At 35.7% G+C, this 23,891-nt stretch overlaps 1 protein-coding gene across 1 annotated transcript; it reads right to left on the bottom strand.

Moving 5' to 3' along the window:
- Positions 1–1,040: 1,040 nt before the first annotated feature.
- On the bottom strand, positions 1,041–23,454 carry LOC149076109 (V-type proton ATPase catalytic subunit A-like). Its single transcript, XM_089243636.1, has 14 exons — positions 23,334–23,454; positions 21,366–21,444; positions 21,143–21,271; positions 17,450–17,661; positions 17,157–17,294; positions 13,174–13,325; positions 11,047–11,209; positions 10,767–10,875; positions 9,761–9,883; positions 9,549–9,663; positions 9,197–9,404; positions 7,263–7,322; positions 4,672–4,938; positions 1,041–2,997 (listed from the first exon to the last, which is right to left on the bottom strand). Exons 2-14 carry the CDS (start codon positions 21,436–21,438, stop codon positions 2,905–2,907), a joined length of 1,842 nt encoding a protein of 613 aa, XP_089099762.1. The 5' UTR covers positions 21,439–21,444; positions 23,334–23,454; the 3' UTR covers positions 1,041–2,904.
- Positions 23,455–23,891: the final 437 nt, after the last annotated feature.

The following is a 23,891-nucleotide window of genomic DNA, read 5'->3' as shown; positions in this document are numbered from 1 at the left end:
AGTCATTTCTGGTGCTCCAGGGACCAGACAGGTGTGACAGGCTAAATTTTTCCTCTTCGCCATTAGAAAAAAATTACTGGGTGGGGCACCGAAATGCACATTTGCCTCTTGGGAATGAGTGCATTCTTATGTTTGATACGATGGTTCTAGCCACAGTCTGCTCTCTCAGCATCTCTGTCGTCAAGGTAAGGCCCAAAAGTATGATATGTGAATATTTATTATCAGAAGTTTTTAAAAATTTTGATGCCTAACTAAAGCCTAAGCTGCCACCCGAGTACACAGCAACCCTTACACCAATGCTTAAGCTGCCCCTATTACGCAACCCCATCTCATGTTTCCATCTCCATGTATTAGACACAGAACTAAGCTGGCCGAATCGCAAATTGATAGGGACACCTACCTACTCAACTGGGTTGTATCAATGCCAGCTTCAGATTTGCTTGGTCATGTGCATATTGTGTGAAATGAAAATATCTGAAGTATCTTTCTGTAGATTCTCATTTATCCAATTTCGAAGCTGTTAATTTTAGTCCCATTGCTCTTTTTTTTTCTCTATATATAGCACTTCTTGGTGTTTTTTTTAAAAACTTCTTTAAATTTATGGCCATGCTTGCATTGAATTAAACAATTTTTTGTAGAAATCTATAGGAAATTGCATTTTGAAAACTAACAAAGATTTTGGCTTTAGAACGTGATTCCAGAGCAAATTATCTTCATTAGCCGAGGTATCACTGTATAGTATAATGGAGTAGGACTAGATAGAATAGCATCTGCCCTGCTTGGGGGCAGGCAACTCGAGTCCTTGTTTTCTGTGAATTTTGAGAGACTGTGCAAATATATGGGGGGGGGGGGAAAGAGAACATGAACAGTTTTTTTTGTAAATGGTAAAATTCCAAAACCAAGAATATGAGGACAAAAAGGAAAAAAATTTGATGAATGTATGAAGATGTTCTAAATGACATTGAAATGAAGATGCCCCGGTAACCCTATCCCAGAATTACAAAGAAAAGCAAACAACACATACTCAAAACAGACTAAGATTTCTTGGTTAGATTCTTATATTTATAACATATATGTATACATATAATATCATTACAGCTTCACACTTTTGAAACGTCTTCAACCACTTACGCTATCTCAATATGAAACCATGTATATATTCGTATATAATTAAAACCACAATTATTAACATCCTGCTAGCAAGATCTGGAGTATTTCGATATGTGTCAAAAAAACTTATAAAAAGTCTGAATACTTAAAACGGAAAAAAAAAAAACAAGAAAAAAGTATACAAAGTTTCTTCGCCTTATTCAAATCTCTTCCTACATTCCACCAAAAACATTAGAAAAAATTGCTGAAGGTGCTGTAAACAGATTCTTACAACATCTACATATTCGTCGTTTTACCATACATGAGTATTTCAGAAGTATAATCAATTAAATTTTGACAGAAAAAAATAGTATTTTTTTTCCACATACAAAAATTGTCTCTTTTCTATTTCGCTAATGATAAAATTATTTCGAAAATACAAAATGCACAAACGAAAAAATGAAAGACGCCCTCTTTCAATGATTTTATGTATTAACTCATGCAAAAAAATGAGTGAAATGATGCTTTCTAGAAATAAAATGAAGGAAGTTTTGTCTGATTAATGTTACAGAAATTTTTTTAGTAAAAATGCCACCAGGGCTTGTAAAATACAGACAAGAGTGAAAAAAAAATTGTGCTTAACATAAATATTCTGATTGGAAGAAACTTTTGGAAAATATTGTTCCGCAAACAGTGTCCTTGAAAAACATTTATTTTCACATGAACGACCAATAGTAATTGAAAAGTTTCAAATAAATACCAATTATATGGAAGAAAATTATACTTTAGTCACCACAAAAGTATAAGCCTTAATTATTTCGATGATTTCAAAAAACAGCTTCAATCAAATTTTTTCTACTCTGTATCTAAAACTCACAAATACCCCTTTCTCTGGATTATAATTTTGCGTAAAACATGCAATACATGCAAAACTGAAGAATTTATTGCTCGCAAGTAGCACATTAAACCAAGATAATGAACAAAGAATCTCAGCACGAAGCTCATAACAAGAAAAATAATTATCTTCTCTTTGTTTTTAGCTACGCAATTCAAAGCATCTGCATGTTTATCACAAGTATCAAATAAGTACTGACAGCAACACTTACAAAAAAAAATGGTAAATGAAATTTTCGATTTAAATACCGAACAAGCATAAGATTATTAAACAAACTGTCATCAAACATGAAAGTGTACGAAAAAAAATAAAAGTTATGTTTGCAAGGGCAGTGATAGTTCACATATATAATTCTCGAAGCAAAAAGGCGTGTAAATATATGCACATATTAATGGCACGATACATATATATATATAAATGAGCTTGACACGATTGAGATTGAAAAAACCTCTCAAAAGCATGAGCGACTCTTGAAGGTTAAGTAGCAAGATCATCAATTATTTGTTCACTAAATCAGAAAAAAAAAAAAAACCAGACGTGCAAATACTTTAAACATTTATAAATTCTTTAACTCCGCTTATAACGGCGTAAACAACAAATTTTTTTTTTCCAAATTTTAAAGAATGCCATCGACTTTAATGTATGAATAACTGACCTATATTAATATTTTAATCCTGTACAACAGAGTATACATATATACTATACATATATATTGCTGCATGAAGAAAAAATTACATCATTGCCAGAGCCTTTTTTTTTCCACAATGAAGAGGAAGAAAAAGAAAAAAAAAATCAACATAATGGACAACATGATTTCACACATTTTGGAATGTTCCAATTTCATCTTGACTAGGCGTATGAGCTCTAACTACACGACACATTTTTTTTGTTTTTTCAAATCACAAAAACGTCTGTATACATCAGTCTTCTAGGCCACGGAACGCAGTCTGCATGTTCTCGTACAACGTCTCAAAATTTTTCTTGATTTCTGCCTCACCCAACTCTACCGGATTCTGAAAGTTAACGAAAATTTAAAACAATCTATTCTTAACAGGAATACTGGTGCAATATTTTCTGCCTCACATAAGACTTTAAAAAAAAAAAATTATGTAGATGTATTTTACTACCTATCTGTTAACAAACACTCATTAGTACGCAAAATCTTATATCCCATGGGTACTTGTTTTCTTCCAAATGAAGCATATTTTTTATCTATCACATGGACAATTTACTATCGAAAAAGCTGTGTTGCAACTGTGCTTGTGTCCCTAATGGTCTAAGTGCAGTGCATATCTAGTGAATTTTAGTGCTGCCATATTTATTTTTAAAACTATGAGTGAAGTGTAATGATTGAATATCTGCAGCATTGTAAGTCTGTTGCTCTATGTGGGGAGACTTTTTAATGGGGAGATCGGCTCGCAATTGAGATTCTACTGTACTGTATGGGTGGATCAAATGAAAATGAAGCAGTTGCAAAAATTATTTGATTTATTTTTGTATGTGTGGGATAAAACTGTGTAGAAGGAGAGCCAGAGAGGTAAGGAAGGCAATCTCTACTGGGGAATGAATTTGCTCTAGGCAGGTGCATGGAATCACGTTATATGTAATAGCATTCAGCGGACAGTATCATCCAGCAGCCAATCTGTTGTTTTTTATCTGCGTCTGCGGATTGTTTGCGAGTAAAGAAGAGAAATGTGGCAATATTAGTTTTTTAGTGGCAAAAGAAGTTGGAGTTCACAAAGTGCATCGGCAAATGAAGACAGAGTATGGTGAACATGCACTGTCACTGACTCGTGTGCAGAATTGGCACAAGCATTTCCGCAAGGGACGAGAATCTGAACGATGATACCCAAACTGGTCAAAGTTATTATCACAGTTCATTATCACAGACGCTTTTGTGAAAGAAGTTAGTACAGACAGACAAACACTAAGTGACATCAGCAAGGCAGGAGTGCATTTAGGTTCCATTCATGCCATCATTGCAGAGAACCTCCACTACAGGAAATTGAGTGCACAGTAGAAATGCTCGTGCCACTCCTGCATGCAAGTTTATGACAGTGCATGCTCACCATACACTGCCTTCATCCACTGATGCACTTTGCAAACTCCAACTCCTTCTGCCACTAAAAAATGAATGACATCACTTTGTTCTTCTTTACTCGCAAACATTCCACAGATGCAGATGAAAAAATAAGATTGCTGGTTGAAAAATACTGTCAGCAGATCACCAGCACATATCGTGTGATTCTGTGTGACTTCCTAGGGTAAGTCCATTCCCGAATAGGCATTGCCTTCCTTACCCATCCCGCCCAACCTCTACAAAGTTTTGCCACACTGATAAAAAAGAAAACCAAATTATAACTGCTACGTTTTAATTTGGTCCACCATTATAAATATCTATCACAGGGGTTTCTAGCAACCTGGAAAGTAAGAGAAATGAAAAATGGCCAGAGAAAATCAAGGAAATACGTAAATATTTTATAAAAGTCAAGAAAAAAAATACTGAAACCTGAAAACATTTTTGGAAGGTTGAGATTTTGTGTGTGTGCAAATCCTATTTCTTTTTTTCAGAAGTTTTGGTTAAGGAAAGTCGGAAAAATTGTAAAGCAGATTTTTTGGTGGGGAACCCCTTTACACAACAGAAACATAATAATTAGGCATGTTGAAATTTAATACAAATATCTTACCACAAACTTCATACTGCTCAGTTGATACAATATGTTATCCATTGCCTCCCTGATGACTGCCCATGTTATCTTCTTCTCGCTGGTTGAACTAGCACTAACAGCAGCCTGAGCCAGTTCGTAGAATGTCACCATGTTACGCATCATACCGACTGTTTTATAGAAGGGGCAAAACTTGTCATAGGGCGTGTATCCATTCTGCTGCAGGAAATCATCTTTTATCAACCTGGCGACTTCCAGGGTTATCTTATCTCCTTCTGCTAGGGAAGCCTATGGGAATATTAAAAAGAAAAAAAAAATATTCAAGTCAAATTTCTAAAATTTTATTTTTAGTAAACAGCAATATTATTTTTACAACTGTGTAATAAATTACCCCCCCCCCCCGGCTTTTGAAAATACACTAAAAATAGTATATATACATTATATACATATATACATGTATTGAGTACATGTGCTTTGCCCCCTGCCCCCCTGGAAAAAAGTTGAAATGACGGCCCTGATTGAACTTACAAGCATCTCAACTTGTGACCGATACAAATTACAAGCAAGAATATACAGTAGAACTTCAGTTAACAAGCAGTTCAGTTAATGAGCAAAAATTTTGAAAATATTTAGATTTGATTAACAAGCAATGATCCGCATTACAAGCAAAAATTTTGCACTTTGTATATTTATCGTCATGGTATCACAACTGAGCTGATAGTTTTTCGCTTTCGTCCACACATGTACTGTGAAATTGTGGGTAATATTTTCCCCAACAGTCTCCAGTCAGTGTGCCATATTCAAAAAATGAACACCCGTGTACAGGTTTGACAAGTTATGATACAAAACTAGAAGTCACATTGTAGCCATGCGTATATGCGCTTGCAGTTTTTTTTTTCCTATAAATTCTGCTTGATCAGGAGATGACTGCAGACAAACTGATGGACCTCCATTGCCTGCAACAGCAAGAGGAGGCTAACTTTTCTGAGGAAGAGAAAAGTGCTTCACTTCAAATAAGATAGATGTGTAAAATGCGAGAATCTGTGCAAAATTCTGTAAAAAAGAACCAACCAAATGAAGCTGTAGCAGTGTCAGAAATAAATCTGTCCAAGAAAAGTGAAAATTCCCCATTTTTGGGAAATCCTAAAAAGGAGGCAAAAGCAAGTGCTGTTAGATACGTTCTTTTTCAAAGTCAAAGAGAATAAGTTTGCAGAAAAAAGGTCCCTAAGTTACCCAAAACACTAGTCCTCATCTCTCTCATCGTTTAGAGTAAGTTAATTTGTAAACATTACTGTATTTCTTGTTTTTCTATGGTGTTATGATATCATATATATTTTATTATATTATTGAATGAAGCAATTTTTATTAGTCACTTTTATGTGAATGAATAATTGTGGAACGAATTATGCGAATTTCGATTACTTCCTATATGGGGAAGTTTGATTTGAATAACGAGTGCTTCGTATAATGAGCATGTTGGTGGAATGAATTAAGCTCGTTAACCGAAGTTCCACTGATAAAAAACACATTTGATAAAAAATAATTAAACATAATAAATACATAAACATTCAACTAACGAGCATGTAACATTTGAGAAGTTTATTTAACACATGAAAATTTTTTTTTTGTTATTCCCTTCAAAGAACCTTTTAATGAGTCATGGCTACTGGCTTTTCCATATAAATTCATCATAGGATAGCTTGCAATACTGATTAATTTTTGACAAGTATTTTGGAGACAAAGAATAAATTGATCAGGGCTGGCTGCCCATGTGCCACCCATAAAGACGAACCTGGTGGGAGGCTGAAAGGACTTTAGTCTCGAGGACTGTGAGATAAACCTAACCTTTTATCCTTTGTTTTTTGTTCTGGCATCCCTGTAACAATTATGTGTTCGGCATAACCCTACCAAAAATTTGTATTAAATAAGATTCAACTACTTACTACTTCTATATTTGATTAAACTATATTTGTCAAAACACTGTCAAGGTCAACGGCAATGCATGCAAATGATTTGGCTCTACAAACATTATTGCATTTGTCAAAAAGTAATGAGAAAAAAAAGAGTACTGCTGTACTTTCATTGACTTTGTGTTTGGCACATAAACGGATTGAAAACTTTGAAACCTTAGGACTCCAGTTAAAATCCTAAAATGGGAAACACTTTCCCATATTAGTACTTCACAAGGGTTAGTGTAATTATTGAGCAGTCGATGGTATTCACCTTGTATATTCTATTTCCAGGAACCCATTGTGCATATATACAGGGTGCATAGCAAACATTTAAAAAAGGCATTTGACTGGTGAACCATTGATCCTAGAGAGGTGTAATATGTACATATATAGTATATCATGTTATTTTCTTATGTTTTATTTTTAAATTTATTTCCTCTTGCTTGTATTGTTTCACGTTCTCTGTTCCCACACACCTGATGTTTTTTGCTTTAGTTTATCAAGAGACAGAAGGAAAAAGTGCCGCACAAGACCCAGCCTCCCAGGAAGTAAAGAGAAAAAGTTGTCTTGCACAACAGCTCAAGGATGCACAAAGTTTTCAATCAACCAATCCCTACACGAAATAAATGAACAGAATAATAATAATTCCCATAGAAATACCTTTCCAACTAATTGCACAATTTCAGATAAATCTTCTTCCTCTTGCAATATCTGTTGGCACTAAAAAGAGGGGAAAAAAGTTTTATTCAGTAAGAAACATTTTCCAGAACTATTCTTAATGATTTTGAAAATGAAAACAGTGAAATATCTACAGTACTCTTCATTTTTATACAATTTAATTTAAGACGTGCGATGCACTTGGCTGATTTCAAGGTGTTATGTTAGGAGGGGGGGGGGGAAGCTAAATGCAATGACTAGGGTCAGAATTTTTATATATGACACTGTATATTTTGCTATTTTTATGGGACGAAGCATGATTTTCATTCATTTTAATGTATTTTTCATAATATTCAGTTTTTGACAAATTTTTCAAGATTTTCAGATTTTGAGGCATATTTTTAAATTTGAGAGCATCATTTTTCATATTTCAGCAGATCTAAGAAGAGGGATTTTTCCCCCCCATAAACTCTCACTTCCTTAGCTTTCCTTTGGCATCACTTTTGACAATATGATTGGTGATTTTCCAGTAATGTAAGAAACAATGGCAATTTTATTTGAGTACCTTTGGCATCCTTTTTGACAATGATTGGCAATTTTCGGTAATTTCTTTTTTTGGTAATTTTTCTCGAGTAAATATGGTCAGTCTATTTATAAAGGCATATTTTTAGTTTTTTAGAAAATAAATGCATTATCGTAGGTTTATCGTAACAGATTATTTGAGCTGAAATTTTTCAACTTCAACTCTGTCTGGAACAGCGAGTAACTTCTGCTATAAGGAGTATTTTCACGATCTTCCAATTCTTTTCTTTGCTACTGATGAAGGAACTCCATACAGACATTTCCAAAACGCATCTAGCAGTGGTTCCTTTTTCTAATTTTGGATCTAAACACGTTTTCCCCCTAGTATATTGTCTCCCCCAAAAGGTAATTCCTTTCCATAAATGCATTTTTTACAAAGCATATTCTGTTGGTTTTTAGGTCATAAAAATTCTAATCCTGAAGATGACTGGACGGAATAGTAACCATGGTCATCCACTGCTATGAATGTATCTTTGAACACATGAAGGTGAATATATTGTGATGTGACGGAGAAATGAATAACTCGGCTTTTAGAGAACAAATTGATTGAGCTGAATTTTTTTCCACAGATGCCTGAGCATTACATTGAATGATTCATTTTCATCCTGTGGAATAACGAGAGCGTGAAGATAATGTGGATGAGGAAAATATGCTCCACCATAGAAACAACTACTGTCTATGAATTTTAGATTTTTTTTAAAGGAACCTCATTATCATAGGCATTTCTATACATGAAAATTGAGCAAATTTAAAACCAACACTTTATTTGTACTCTAAGCAGGATTTCATTTTCAAAAACTAAACTAGTTACTTTAGATCAGGGGTTTTCAACCTTACAGATATCATGGGACAAATTGAAACGTCCCCTGAAGCTTGCGGGCTAACAACTTGAGGTAGTATTACAAGATGGAATTTATATACCATCTTATTTGCAGCTTGACAGTTGAGTGGTTTGAGAGCTAGCCTCTAAGTATGCAAGCTTGGTTTGAATCCTGGTTCAGACATGGATGTATACTAACACTGCCAAATTCGCTGGACAGATCATACAGATCTCTTGGGAATACATGAGTCACATTTTCAAAAAAATAAATTTGTATTCACTGTGTTTTATCATAAGTAATGGAAGGGTCAACAGCAGCTCAAAATAACTGAAGACTTCATTTATTCTGAAATAATTTCTTTATACTGGGAAAATTTCTGATCAATCATTTCTTATCCATGGCCAATGGGCCATAGTGAAAAGCTCGTGGGTCTTGTGTTGAAACTCCTGCTTTAGAAGATTGAGAATCATTACAAAATACCTTCCAGCAACATTTGCTAAAAAAAAGAAAAAGGTTGGATTAAAAAATTTATACCTTTGTACGCAGAGGCACAAAGTCAGGGAATGCTTTATCATAAAACTCGTCCAAAGCTCTAGTGTACTTGCTGTATGATATAAGCCAATTAATGGATGGAAAATGTTTTCTTTGTGCTAGTTTTTTGTCCAAGCCCCAAAACACTTGAACAATACCCAAAGTTGCTGAAGTAACAGGATCTGAAAAATCACCACCGGGAGGGGATACACTGCAAACAAAATTAAAAAATAATAAATGCTTTGCACATATAATTTTGTTTAGAAATGTTCCATAACATCCATTCATTCTTTGTATCATTTTTTCTTTCAATCTTACTTAAAATTCAAAAATCCAGAAAAATAAATTTCCTTACGCTCCGACAATCGTCACACTTCCCTCTCTGTCAGGATTACCAATACACTTCACTCTGCCAGCTCTTTCATAAAATGATGCCAAACGTGCACCAAGATAAGCAGGATAACCAGAGTCTGAAAATAATTTTTTTTTAGGAAAAACGCGCATGTGACTGCATTTTTTTTTCATTTATTAAAAGACATTTGAACCAATTCAACATAATTCGCTTACCAGCTGGCATTTCAGCTAAACGACCTGAGATTTCTCTCAAAGCCTCAGCCCATCGAGAGGTTGAATCTGCCATCATGGACACATTGTATCCCATGTCTCTGAAATACTCAGATAGTGTTATACCTATGAGAAAAGAAGATATTGCAAGAGTAATGAGCTAATTCACCAAATCTGGCAAAGAGTGATAAAATATGAATGTATAACTCAGGAGTGCATAACCTTTTCAGTCCGCATACCAGATATATGCGGTATTTCTGTCATTGGTGGGGGACAGAAACTTGTGTATGTACGATGACCATGACTTTTATTTTGCAGGACATTGATTTGGTCGTCTCAACTTTTTTAAATAAAATGTTGTTTTTCTTTTTATTTTTAACATGACTGAGTTTTTGAAATCAAGAATTAGGTTCATTTCATCACTAAATTATGTTAGGGTAATTATGAATCTTCATAATTGATGTCATATAAATATATTAATTTCACATATTTTTTGTCAAACACATACTTTTACAGTGAATTACTTACCTTTGATAATATTTTGTTTCGAATTGATAACTCTACATGCATTTGACAATTTTTTTTCTGTTATCATCAGCTTTACTCACTTTTGACAATTTTTTGGCAATATTCTGTATTAAACCCATATCTTATGAAGGAAATAGTGCCAGTCTATACATTTATTGTATTGTATGCATTGATTTTTTTTACTTGAAGACCTTTTGCAGGCCAGATGGAACCCCTTGGCTCAGTGCCATCTTAACTCATGGGCCTACCAGGGTGCAGCCCAGGGGCCTTAAAAGGAGGGGCCTCCAAAAAAACGTGAAGTAGTTGCATTATTTTTCAAGAATTTGTGAGGTAGGGCCTCAAAAAAATCACTTGGCTCAGGGGCCCATGATGCACTTAAGATGGCTCTACCTTGGCAGACAAAATTTGAGGCATCTCTGATATAACTGATGCCAAATTTTTTATGTGTCTAAATAGCAGTGAGAAAAATTAAATATCAAACCTGTGTAGATAGAAGCTTCTCTAGCAGCTACAGGCATGTTTGAGGTGTTGGCAACAAGAGCTGTACGTTTCATAATAGATTCCACTTGGTTGTCAATTTCCACTGTAAGCTGGTAAAAAAAGATTTTTGTTAAATTGTAATTATATAATATATATTCTTGAATATCAAGAAATTCTGAGAATATGAATATAATTAGAGGTTTTTACACTGTAATCAGTATTTTTACATTTCAACATATATTGATTCAACTGAAATTCACACAATTTGGTTTCAAACTGACCTCTGGGAAATCCCTAAGTACTTCAGACATTTCATTTCCACGTTCTCCACAACCAACATAAATAATGACATCACTGTTAGAATACTTAGACAGTGACTGTGATATGACAGTTTTTCCACATCCAAATGCACCAGGGATAGCTGTAGTTCCTCCTTGCACACATCTAATAAGTTGAAAAATTTGTACTACAATTAAGTAGAAATTCATACATTTATTTAAAAAAATTATAGCAAACACCTGAGATCAATCGAGCAATGATCGACTGGTGTAGTCTTGAACTACAGTGTATCATTCATTAACAATTTTCAAGGAATATGAGGAAAATATTTGTTAGAAGAAATTTACTGTTAAAGATAGAATCTTGTTTAGTGTATAAGCTAAAGAAAATCTTCGGGACAAAAGACTAATATTGTTATAAATATGCAATACTACAATTAATAGTATGTTAAAAAAAGTTCTGAAACTTATTTTTTTATAGAAGAATGAATACAGATAGAACCTGTTTATTTGGCATTTCCTTCGAAGCAACTACCCTGTGCAATTACGCATTTTAACCATTGGTCATATAAAGATACAAAAGCTAATCTTAAGCCTTTGTCACATCCTCCAGTGCTTTCCTTTCATTGCTACACTTTGGAACCTGAAAATTGTTGCCCCTTAAGCGAATTTATCGATGGAAAAAGTCATATGGGGCAAGATGTGGGGGAATAAGTTTGTTATGAAAGTACCAGAATGTGATGTTCTGACAGTTAATCTCACACCAGAAGGGACCTGTGAGACAACACTTTATTGTGACGGAGCACCCACAACTTGGCCTTCCAAAGATTTGGTTGCTAGTCTCACAGAATCATGCAGATGTTTAAGGACTCACCGGTTGCTCCTGATGTCAGATTACTTGTCAAAACATCACATTACACCTATTTCTACAACACTGCTGTGGTGGTCAAGTGGTAATAATGACGGACTCGCATAGTGGGGATTCGATTTTGAGCCCCACCATCGCCGCAGTGGTGGTCAGCTGAAGTTGGTTTCTTGTGGTTCCCAACTTGGAGGCGCAAATACGAGCAGATCTCCCCATTGAAAAGTCTCACCACAAAGAGCAATAGGCCTACAACGATACAATTATTCAATCATTAAACTCCCCTCGTGGTTAGAAAAAACTGGTGGCAGATGGCAGCACTACAAATAGCAAGCATTACACAGAAACAAACTTCATGTCAGGTTTCACTACAAGTACATTCCAACATGTGCCAATTTGTTAGAGGTTCTGCAGAGGAATATGGACGAGATACATGTATGGTTTAGTAGTAGTATTTTTACAACCAGGTTATTCCCCTGATCTTATCCCCATGTGACTTTTCCCTTGAATAAAGAACTTTAAGGGGCAATGATTCTCAGGTTCCCAAGACGTTGGTTCAGCAAGCCGTAACAAAGGCACTACAGGATGTGACAAAAAAGGCTTACAATCCACATTTACATCTTTGTATGGACAATGGCAAAAATGCATAATTTCACAGGGTAGTTACTTCAAAGGAAACACCAAAAAAAAAAACCACAATAAAAAACAGGTTCTGTATGCATTTTTCTGTAATAAAGTAAGTTTCAAAACGTTTTGAAGCAGTAGTATAATTTAATTGGTATCATATTGACACAGAAGTTTCACTGCATTTACAAGTTAATAATGGATAGCTCTTGAAGGTGTTGAACTTTAGAACACAAGGTACACCTCCGTATACATAGCATTGATTTACCCATTTGGGTAAAAACCAAAGCTCTAGCTTTTCATACACCAAAATATCATTTAGTTCTGACTATGGAAGCTGTGGTTTATGTTTGAGAAACTACAATATCTGTATTCAGATTAACAATAAAGGGGAACCTCTCATAATGGACACTTCCGGTTAACAGACAATTCTTTTGCATAGTCGATGGACCTCAATGTATTTTACTATTCACTAAAGGGCACTCTTCCTTTAGTGAGCAAAAAAATCTTCTGTTCCAAGGGTGTTTGTTATCAGGAGGTTCTACTGTATTACTAATTTACACAAATTGCACAATAGACTATCTTTTAAATACTTTTTGTATCTAAAATAAAATAACACTTGCAAGAACTCATATAAAACTCACGGAAAAAGAGAATCAAGGACCCGCTGACCAGTCAGCAAAGGGTGATTAGCTGCCAGTTTCTCAGTAACTGGACGCATTCGGCGTACTGACCACACTTGCAACATACTGTATTGTGATTTCTCACCATCAAATTCAGTTTCCAAGACAATTTCCTGTAATATAAAAACTCAAAATTACTAAAGTCCTTTTTAGGGGTGTGCAACAGATGCAGTTTCATCCGGCCTTGCACTACAAGGGAGCACTGCACTGATGGTAATAGAAGAAAAAATGAAATAAATATTTACCAAATTAACCGTTTTTCATCTGAATGAAATAAAAGAAATCATAAAAATAGATGTTCGCTCCAGGTGATATATTTTTGTTTGTAGTTAAGGGCCAAAGAGACTCAAAGCCCTGAATCAAACAAGGAGTTCCCAAATTACAGAGGGCCTTCACCAATTCTGGAAGTATTTCTTACTTTAATGAATTTTGATCAATTATATGATTTTTTCTTTCATCAATTCTGAATTTTCTTTTCTTCAACTCCAATTCTTTCGTTACGTTGTAATTTTTGGGAGATGACCCCAAAAAAATGTACAATACAGGGCCGCCTTAAGACCATCATGGGCACCAGACACATTTGATTTTTCTGAGGCCCTACCTGGAGAATTCTTTAAATTTCAACCAGACCTCATTTTTGCAAGGTGCCGGGTAGGCCCACGCATTAAGACGACACTGTATCAGGGCTGAAGGGGACCCCTCCCCAAGGATTTTTGAGACCCATGAAATCATCAAAAGATGGCCCCACTATTATTTTTGTACTAAGCCCAACACCTGGTAAGTGCAGCCCTGCAAGAATTGGAGAGTTTTCATTAGCTAGCAATTCGACAAACATTCAAACAGATCATTCAGAGTATAAAAGGAATGTATTTTAATATAAAATAAAATGAAAAATATACAAAGTCAAATTTTGATAAGTTAAATATGCAGAGGGTTCGACAAAAAACTGTGTTATCATTAGTTCAACATACCGGAAATTCTGATTTCAGAGTAGGAAAAAGACAAATTTATTAATAAAGGTAGTAGTGCCATTTACAAATATCGTATTAGTAGAATATGTTAAACTACTGGATATGAAGAAATTTGAAAGTTATTTTAATTTAATCACATTTAATTATTGATTGAGAATATTTAGCAATAAAATTGAAAGTACCTATTGTACTATGGAAACGGACACCTACACGATACTCATATAAATGAAACAAATTTAAAATGAAGTGCATATCAAGGTTTGCATTGCTGATTGCAATTGTGCCAAATCGTAATACACTTTTGGCTACAACTTTTTCCATTTGATTAGCCAAATTGTTACAATTGATAAAAAAATCAGGGGGAACTCTGGTGTATACACACAGGCATATGGAGAATTTTCTTGAGGAGGGGGTCAAAAAAATTTTCCCTCCTGAAGGAGGTTTTACGTTTTTCCCTGCAAAATAACTATATAATCACCTTGGGGCATGGGCGGCGGAGATATGCCCCCCCCCCCCCCCCAGTATCAAAGGTGGAGTCATCTGATCTAACGTATACCTGTATATATGAATTTACATTATCATCATTGTGCCCCTCAGCAATAATGACCGTACCCCCCAGATTTTAAAGTCTATCTCTGCCTATGCCTTGGGGGGGGGGTTAGAAACCCAAGCCTACCCCCTCTCCTTTGCATATGCCAATGCGTATACAAGATTATTTTCTGTTAAAAAAATGCAGTGATATTTTTCACTGTTTATCCTTCTTTCCAAAAACAGCTCTAGAAACCAAAAAAATTCCCACTGTCCGAACTTTTTTTCAGCTTTGATTGAATAGTTTTTGGGGAGCAGCATATTATATACCCTTTCTTTTCCTATTAACTCAGTTGTAAGAATTACGTAAATAGATGTTGTACAACATGGGGATTACAATTTGCATAACATGATTTGCATTTCATTTCAGGGGAAAAAACCGATCATCCGATTTTTTTAATGCTACTGTAGCAGTGGAATTCAGCATTTATCAATAGTAATGTAGCAGATTCATTCATCTACTTGCAGAAGTGAATGACTTTCTCATGAAAGGATAAAAAATAATGAAAAATCACTACATTTTTTAACAGAAAATAATCTTGTATACACATTGGTGTATGCAAATGAGAGGGGCGGGTTTGGGTTTCTAAACCCCCCCCCCCAAGGCATAGGCGGAGATGAAAGTCTTGGGGCTCTGGGGGGGGGGTCACGATGATGATGTCAGTTCATATATACACTACGTTAGATCAGATGACTCCACCTTTGATGCTGGGGGCCCCATATCTCCACCGCCCATGTCCCAAGGTGATTAGTGTTATTTTGCAGGGGAACGACAGATTCTTATGACTGAGTTAATTTAATAGGAAAAGAAAGGGTATATAATATGCTGCTCCACCAAAAACAATTCATTCAAAGCTTAAAAAAAGTCAGACGGTGTGAATTTTTCAGACAGATCATGAAAATAATACAAGATAGACAAAGCTGCATTTCTATTTCTAAACTTCTAGGTGTTCCAAAATCGACAATATGTGATGTTTGGAAGCAGTTTCAAGTGCATCATGAGGTAAACAGGTAATCTGGTTCTGGTTGCCCACCCAAGAAAAACTTGTTTCAGAATCGATCACTTGATAAAACAACATTCAGTAAAGAATCCAAGGAAAAGTGCAGCAGAGATAAACCCAGAATTCCAAGACAGTTATAGAGTTTCTGTCAGTGTCTACAATCGTGCGGCGTCTTTATGAAGCTTGTATTTTTGCTCGAAGACCAACAAAGCCTTTGATTTCCATTAAAAATAGAAAGGCAGGTCTTGATTTCACCCAGAAGCACCACAGACTCCCAAACAATGGGCAAAGGTTCTTTGAGTGATGAGTCCTAGTTCCAAATGTTTGAATTGAGTGAACAACAATATATTAGGCATCCAGTAAGCCAGCAATTCAACAGGAGATATCAGCTTCCTACAGTTAAATGTGGTGGTAACATGATGGTATAGGGGCTGCTTTGGATCATCCAGTACTGGTTCTTTAGTGCGAATAAGAGTCATCATGGTCCAAAACAAGTATTTTGACATTCTAAAGGCCCATATGCTACCCTTTGGCAGAACTTGAATGCCTTGAGGATGGATTTTTTAACAAGACAACAAAACACACAGCCAAGTCTGTGAAGTCATGGTTTGCTGCCAAAAAATAAGAGTTCTGACATGGCCATTGCAGTCACCTAACCTGCATCCAATAGAGAATCTATGTCAGGTGCTTAAACGTTGCTCTAAAGCTACAGAATTTTCCAATCTGGATGTAAAATTTAAGTTTTTGTAGCAAGAATGGGAAAAAGTACCTACCAAAACTTTGAATGATTTGGTGGAATCAATGTCATTCAGTGCAGTAAATAAAGCCATGGGGTACCCTACCATATATTGGAAAGCATGTCATTATGTTCATTTTTGATGGTTTGATAATTCTTGTGAATCATCCAATTTTTTTTAATCTCATAAGTTTGAGTATTTTTGTAATAAACAGAAGTATATGATTTGAATACGAGATTATTTTCAGTTATATATTTCATTAGTAGGTAAGACTCTAATCTATATGCTTTATATACCAATTTAACTATTTTTTTAAACTATTTTAACTATTTAAGCATTTAAATATTTGAACAAAAATAAGGTCATCCAACTTTTTATGAACGCAACTTTAAATGTTAAATTAATTTTTTTTTAATTTCTTTCATTCCCAAAAACTTTGATTTAAAGGATGAAAACTGAGTTAGAACAAAATTTTCCCACTGAAATATAGAAAAAGTTCAAGGGCCGAGTGAAAACTTGACAGATATTCACCTTACCAGAGTTCAACTTATCACGAATTCACTGTATAACCTTTGATGGCTGGATCGAGGCTATTTAGAGTGAATTAACATGGTAAATTAAAGAGATAATCAACAAAAATCACTTACATCTACATTATAGTTTCCAGGTTCTGCAATGTACACAACACGTCCTCTTGCTTCTGGCGGCAACATTATCTTGTGTTTGATGAGGGTGTTTTCTTGAACAATCCCATAAATATCACCACCAGTTATATGGCTTCCAACCTGAATAAAACAATGAAAAGATACATTTGATTACAAGTTAACATCCTATCAAAAACACAGTAAACTCTGATTCTCAAGTTCCCAAGTTAGAATGAAACTAGTGATTGCATGAAATGAGCAAGTTACCGGTAGTAAACATTTATAAGAAAATGCACCTTGAAAGAAATCGGAGTGAAATCCCAAGTCAATTTACGACTTAGAGCTGGAGTGTTGATGCCTTTGGGAATGTATATGCTTTTTGTAATTTCATGAATATCCTGTAGAGGTCGCTGAATACCATCAAAGATGCTACCCATAATACCTGGTCCAAGTTCAACTGACAATGGCTTTCCAGTTCTCAATACTGGATCTCCCACAGTTACGCCAGCTTTATTCAATCTCGTTAAGGTAAAAAAAATTGTATTTTCAGCATTGCAAAACAAGACATGCATTTTAATGAAAAAAGTTTCCACAAATGATTGAAACAAGATCTATAATTTAAAACCAATGTTGAGTTGTAATAAATGTTTCAAAGTTTGAGAAGAGATTCGAACTCTAGAAACCCAAGCACCAAGTTTCCATGACGAACTGAAAAATATTAGAACTGGTGATAATTTTTTGGGTGGAGTCAGGAAGGCAACATAAAATTTCCAAAATTTATATCGATATCCATTAAACCATGTAAACGAGTTACTAATTGTAGGAATAAGTTATTGTTGTTTTTCTTCTGGAATCACAAATTTTTTGGATGAGCATAACTTCTCCCTCCCCGATTCTTTAAACCCAAATATATATACCAATTTAGTTTATACAACTACTACTACTAAACCACACATGCACTTCATCCATATTCTTCTGAGGAACTTCTAACCAAATGAATTCGTACATGTTGGAAAGTATGTGTACGTGTTGTGAACCTAAAATTAAATAATAATGTGCAGTGCTGCCATCAATTTTTCTAACAATTGATCGTTTTAGGCCTGTTGCTCTCTGCGGCGTGAATTTTTAATGGAGAGATTGGCTCGCATTTGCACCCCCAAAGTTTGGAACCACAAAAAAAAAACTTCAGCTGACCACCAACTGTGGTGATGGTGGGTTCCAAAACCAGGTCCTCGCGATGCGAGTTCGTCGGGTCCATAATCACTATGGCCACTCGATCACCACAGCAGCGTTTAATTTATACTGGGTTATTCTTGAATTGGTCCTTCTAGTATGGTATTAGTTGTTAATACATTACAGTAGGGCTTAAAAAATCAGAAACAATTTAGGCACCAGCTACATTTTTCAAGAGCCAAGCATATTCCTATAGCAGAACTTGGATAATTTGAACTTAGTTAATCTGAATTTTCAGATATAATTTGAATTTAAAGAAATTCTCTTGAATTTTTTATTAAATTTAAGGTTGAAATTACTTGTTTAATTTGTTTTTCCTAATGTTTTGGATAATTCAAAGTTTGATTCAGATAGGTCACATGCAAAACATCTTTTATTTCAGAATTCTTGGCAAATTCTTTCAACTCTTAGTCATCCTTCTCATCGTTCCACGGCTAAGACAGTTCCGTGTACTGATCTTTTTCAGAATATAAGACAGCAGAGCTAATATTTAAAAAAAACTACAATCTTCGAAATCTGAATTTTTTGTTGTGCTTCTAAGTGAGATGCAATGATTTTGTAACCATTTAGTTTTACACACACATAATCTGGCTTGTCTTTCCACGGGCTGCAGAACTTTTACCAGATCTTGGATGACTTTTCTTCGAAGATTGATTTGACGGAATTGTTAAAAGCCACTGACTTATCTGGTGGAAATGTTGTGCAGATTCATGAATTTCAAGAAAAGGATGAAAACAAATTTAAGAGAGAAATCAAAAAACCCTCCCCCTATTACTTGCAAAAGCCATTGACATGTTAGAAAAAAATTAAGACTGTTTTTAAGCTCAAAAATCACATGATTCATTCTCTAAATCAGTGGTTCTCAACTGAAAGCCGTAACGCCCCTTGTGGTTGTAGGATATTCTAAGGGGGCCACAGCAGAAAATCAAGTGAAGGGGGAGCCACAGAGCTGTGGAAAAAATTTAGATGCAAAGAAATGATGCTTTCAAGTGAAAATATGGTGAGAAAAAAGTGACCACTTTTTAACAAAACTACCCTTAGAACCAGGGTCATCTTAACGCATGCACCTATCCAGACACTGTTCATGAGACCTTACAACAGGGTGCTCAGTACTGTCTTAACTCATGGGATTCCAGTGGCAAGGTTTCTCATAAATTCGGGCAGTGGGCAAGTATGAATTTTTGGGACCCCTTATGTTATGTGTACTTTGAGGTAGAGGTGTGGGTAAGATATAGGCCTGTGTCTATAATACATAAAGCAGCCAATTTTGGGCCCCCTGGAAATTTGTGGGCCTTGGGCACATGCCTCACTTGGCCATGTGATAAACAGGCCCTGCAAGAGGGCTAATGATAGCGAGATCTATTTACAATTTTCGAGAGTGAGTATATAAATGTGTTGGCAGTTACTTCTAGCCAGGTAGGGGAGCCCCAGAAAAATCACTTTGCTATAATATTAAAGAAACCCTACATAATGAGATCTGGTGCTGAGATAGATCTACTTTTATGGGTTTTTTTATGCACGATAATAAACATGCTAAGAATAAATGCACAAATATGTATAAGTTGTTACTTCCAGATCCAGAACATAATTTTACCCAGGGGCCTCCATAATGTTGAGATGGCCCTGCACGGAACAGCCAGAAAGGGGGGAATTCCAACCCAGGGATCCGGAGACTGACGTTACTTTTTGTTCATTATATACATTTACTTTAAAAAAATCAATTCAATAAGTACAGATAGTCTCGCTCTGGAATGAGAAGAGAGAGGCCCCTGTATAGGGGGGAAGGCATAAAAAGCAGCTATGGGCTGAAAAACAGAGAAACACTGCTCTATAAATCAAGCTGACGATTTTGCGCAATGTTTAAGAGCACCCAAGAGAAACCAAATAAAAATTACAGATGCAATAGTGTGATTGTTTACATTAGGGGCCATTCAAGTATTACATCATCAATGGGGGAGAGGGGATTTCCGATTTGCTGACTTTTGATGACAAGGGGGGATTGGATAATGCTTACGTCAGCAACCACCCTTTATGAAAATATGAGTTAGGATTCAGAGCTGATGACGAAATTTTGCTGAGAAGGGGGGTCGAAAATGGCTAAAAATTTACTTACGTAATACTTGAACGGCCTCTTATACATAACATTAATTGAAAACAATGAGGAAAATGAAATAGTAAGTGACAGAACATTTTAAAATAAACATTAGGAGTTTTTGAGAAAGCTTAGCCATCCTTTAAGGATGAATTGGATGAATCAAACTTTTTGCTGTCTTCTTGAGCTTCAAATTGATAACATTTAACTGTATTTTTAAGGGAAAATTGCAAAAATATTTTCCCTCCTATTTTTCAGGTACTCGACAAAAAAACTAACACTTTCAAAAATTTCATGTCCTATGACTCCAATTTAAAAATTATGTATAAAATGTTTGCCGCTATGATTATTTCCAAATACCAGGGCAACCAGGAGCCTGGTATTCGACAAGTGCTGCATTACAGCCCTGAAAAAGTTCTTAATTACATCGTACAGAAATCTTGTAAAGAACAGTTACATTTTGAACAAAAACTTGTATCTAATGATCCCTCTACAAACAATAAATATGTGCAGCTGCGCTCAACTGCGAATGCTTCAGAACACCAGAGTTTCTGCCAAGCACAGTAAGAACAGGCCAGCACTGTTAAAAAAATGTTAGAGGTCATATCTTGTTGATATATAATTACTAAAAAAAAGTATTTAAATCCATCTTGGAAAAGGATACATGTCTCTTCGTAGACTTGAATGGTAGCCATATCACCTTCCAAACGGATAATTTCTCCTACCAGTTCGTCATGTCCAACACGAACCAATTCATACATAGCAGCGCCAGACATCTGCTCCGCCGTGACCACTACAAATAACACATGAAAAATATTTTAAAAAGCTAATACAAAAACAAATTTTAAACAAGGATGTGAAAGAGTACACAGAAAAGAAAAACTCACCAGGACCAGAGACAGCATAGACGTAGCCATATTCCGACTCCCTCTCAACATCTCGAACTCGAGGAAGTCCCATATTTACCTGTGATAAGAAAAGACAAGTTGAATCTCGCATTGGTTATCAACGAGTTCTCATTAAAATGTGTTGACTCATGACTCCTAATGACAAGAAATATTACATGTAACAAGAGACGTTAAATGTGTGCACAGAAAGATGCATCAAGTATAGAGATGAATATCTTAATCTGGCCTCCGCCCATTCACACAGATGTCGAGCAGTTTAATAATCTCATCTAAGTTGTAAAACCCTTTATAATGTACACCAATGCTAAGGGCTGTTTACACAGGTTTAGTTAATTGATAAGTGATTTCGTGGATCAGTAGAATATATATATATAGAGTCTGGTACATTTCTTTCAATTAAGTAAGCACTATGCACATGTGCCAGTGGGTGTGACCTCATATTGTCCAATGAATATCCAATACTTGATTATAGGAATACTTATGTTAGGTTGATTAAAGCACAGACCCAAGAGGGGGATGATGGGCCCCCTCCTAAGAACAGACTACAGGTGCCACATGAGATAGGCCCATAGCCAGAAATTTTATTTGGGACCACTTTCATTTCGGGGGGGGGGGCAGACCCCAAGCTTCCCCCTCCCCTTTCAAGTCGAGATTATAGTGTTATTTTTCAGGGGAAAACTCAAACCCCCCCACCTTGAAAAAATTCTGTGCATGCCTACGTAGATAAGAGCCACTTTTCTAACATCACCATGGATCCACTTGCCATTACCCTATTTACAGCTGAAGATGGCTACCTCAGCTCATTCAGAGCTGAACATGCCTGCCTCGGCTCATTCAAAGGTGAAGATGTCTGCTTATATTCCATTCGCAGTTGAAGATGCCTGTCTCGGCTCTTACGCAGCTGAAGACATCTGCCTCCACTTTACTCACAGCTAAAAATGTTTGGTTCCACTTCGGCATGGATTCAGAGGAACAATTGCCTCTTCCAAGAGCCAAATAATATGGGAAAATTTTGTTTGTCTAGTAAAATATGGGAAGATACAACAAACGTACACAATTCGCCTCCCAGCATACTGTCCTGGATCTGCTCCTGTATATATAGCAGGATTTAAGCTACAATCGAATTTTTTGCAAAATGTGAAAGATCTTAAATGCAGAAGGATGCAAAAATGTGTACAGGAGGTATGGAACGAGTAGACATCCAACATCAATCATTACATTAGCAATGTAACATTTTGCTAAAGCTTTTCTCCCCATTTTCGCTTTTTTGCGAAAGGAATTTTTTTATCTAGCTTAAACCCCGATATATAATGATTAGAATTAGAGCACTTGATGACTTAAAATTTAGTTAACTACTTAATCACTTAAACCGCTTAATACTGGCTAGAGAGACAAGCTCATGGATGAAATATAAGTGTAGTTTAAAGGGGGGAGGGTCTCATAAAAAATAAAGTTGTCTGGTGGGCCTCACAAATCCTAGGGCAACCCTTAAATTCAAACCTTGGATATGGTACGAAAAGTAATCTATAATGAATGAAAATACCAATATCTCCCTCATTCCCTAAGAAATTTACAAATACTTCAACTGTGAAGGCTCTCAATAACACAAAAATTACACGGAAGTGCATCTATTACTACATTTGGATTAACGTGAAAACCACTCCCTTATCTCAAGGTAAGACTCAAAAAGAAATATGGACAGAGATCATATTTATGAAATCATGTTGTGATTACATGATCCGGAAATGAAATTGCACCGAATGCAATGCATTTAAAAACATGAATAAATTAATTTATGATGTTCATGATGTAATTTTAAAATGGGTCATAAATCCAACCCTGGATCAAAACAAATATCATCATGTAAAATAAAATGTAAGCATGTTAAAGGTAATGAAAAACATTTCCGTATTAAAAGGAGTTGATTTGATTACATGCGACTCCTACCTCTTTTGTTAATTAGATGGGATGATAATAATGATAATAATAACAATTTCACAAACACTCCTCCCGGGCAACTCCAATCATATGACTTCGGAAGCAGCCTTTAAACAGCCAGAGGTCGACGATTAATACCGGAGTCTCGTTGCCACACATGCTTTTAGTAATCTTTGAATTTTATTGGCAATAGTTCTACGTCAGCAACATGACGTCATAATGGCCCCACAAAACATAAATGGCCACCGATAAGTCAATACCTTCTAAAGCAGAGAAGGTGTTGGATAAGTGGTACTCAGACCTCTGGGGAAGGGGGAAAAGAACCATTTCCCACCAACATAGGCAGGGATAAGCTTGGAAGTCTGGGGGAGAGGGGGCATGCTGATGATGTCAATTCGTATATACATATAGGTCAGACTTTTCAAGGGCCCTTCTATAGATAATTTGTAGCGTAAAAGAGCAAAAAAAATTATGAGAATTGTTCCTGACCCAAAGGCTAGAGCCCTGTCAGCCTCGCCCTTGTGGGGGGGGGGGCCCATGGCTCTTGGACAATGCGGCCGTTGCTGT

The sequence above is a fragment of the Pholcus phalangioides genome, unplaced genomic scaffold, assembly GCF_987345545.1.
Source record: "Pholcus phalangioides strain wild (caught in Gottingen) unplaced genomic scaffold, Ppha-v1.0 ptg000015l_1, whole genome shotgun sequence".
In the NCBI taxonomy this organism is placed as follows: Eukaryota; Metazoa; Arthropoda; class Arachnida; order Araneae; family Pholcidae; genus Pholcus; species Pholcus phalangioides.
The sequence above is the reverse complement of the archived record's forward strand: the minus strand, read 5'-3'. Positions and strand labels throughout refer to the sequence as shown.

Bases quoted from the DNA above. Each gene is read 5' to 3' on its own strand.
- LOC149076109 (XM_089243636.1), bottom strand. From the start codon at position 21,438: ATGGGACTTCCTCGAGTTCGAGATGTTGAGAGGGAGTCGGAATATGGC. The intron at 13,326-17,156 runs GTAAGTGATTTT...TTTATATTACAG, and splicing joins CTGGAAACTATAATGTAGAT to GAAATTGTCTTGGAAACTGA. The intron at 9,884-10,766 runs GTTTGATATTTA...CTTTTCTCATAG, and splicing joins AGAAGCTTCTATCTACACAG to GTATAACACTATCTGAGTAT.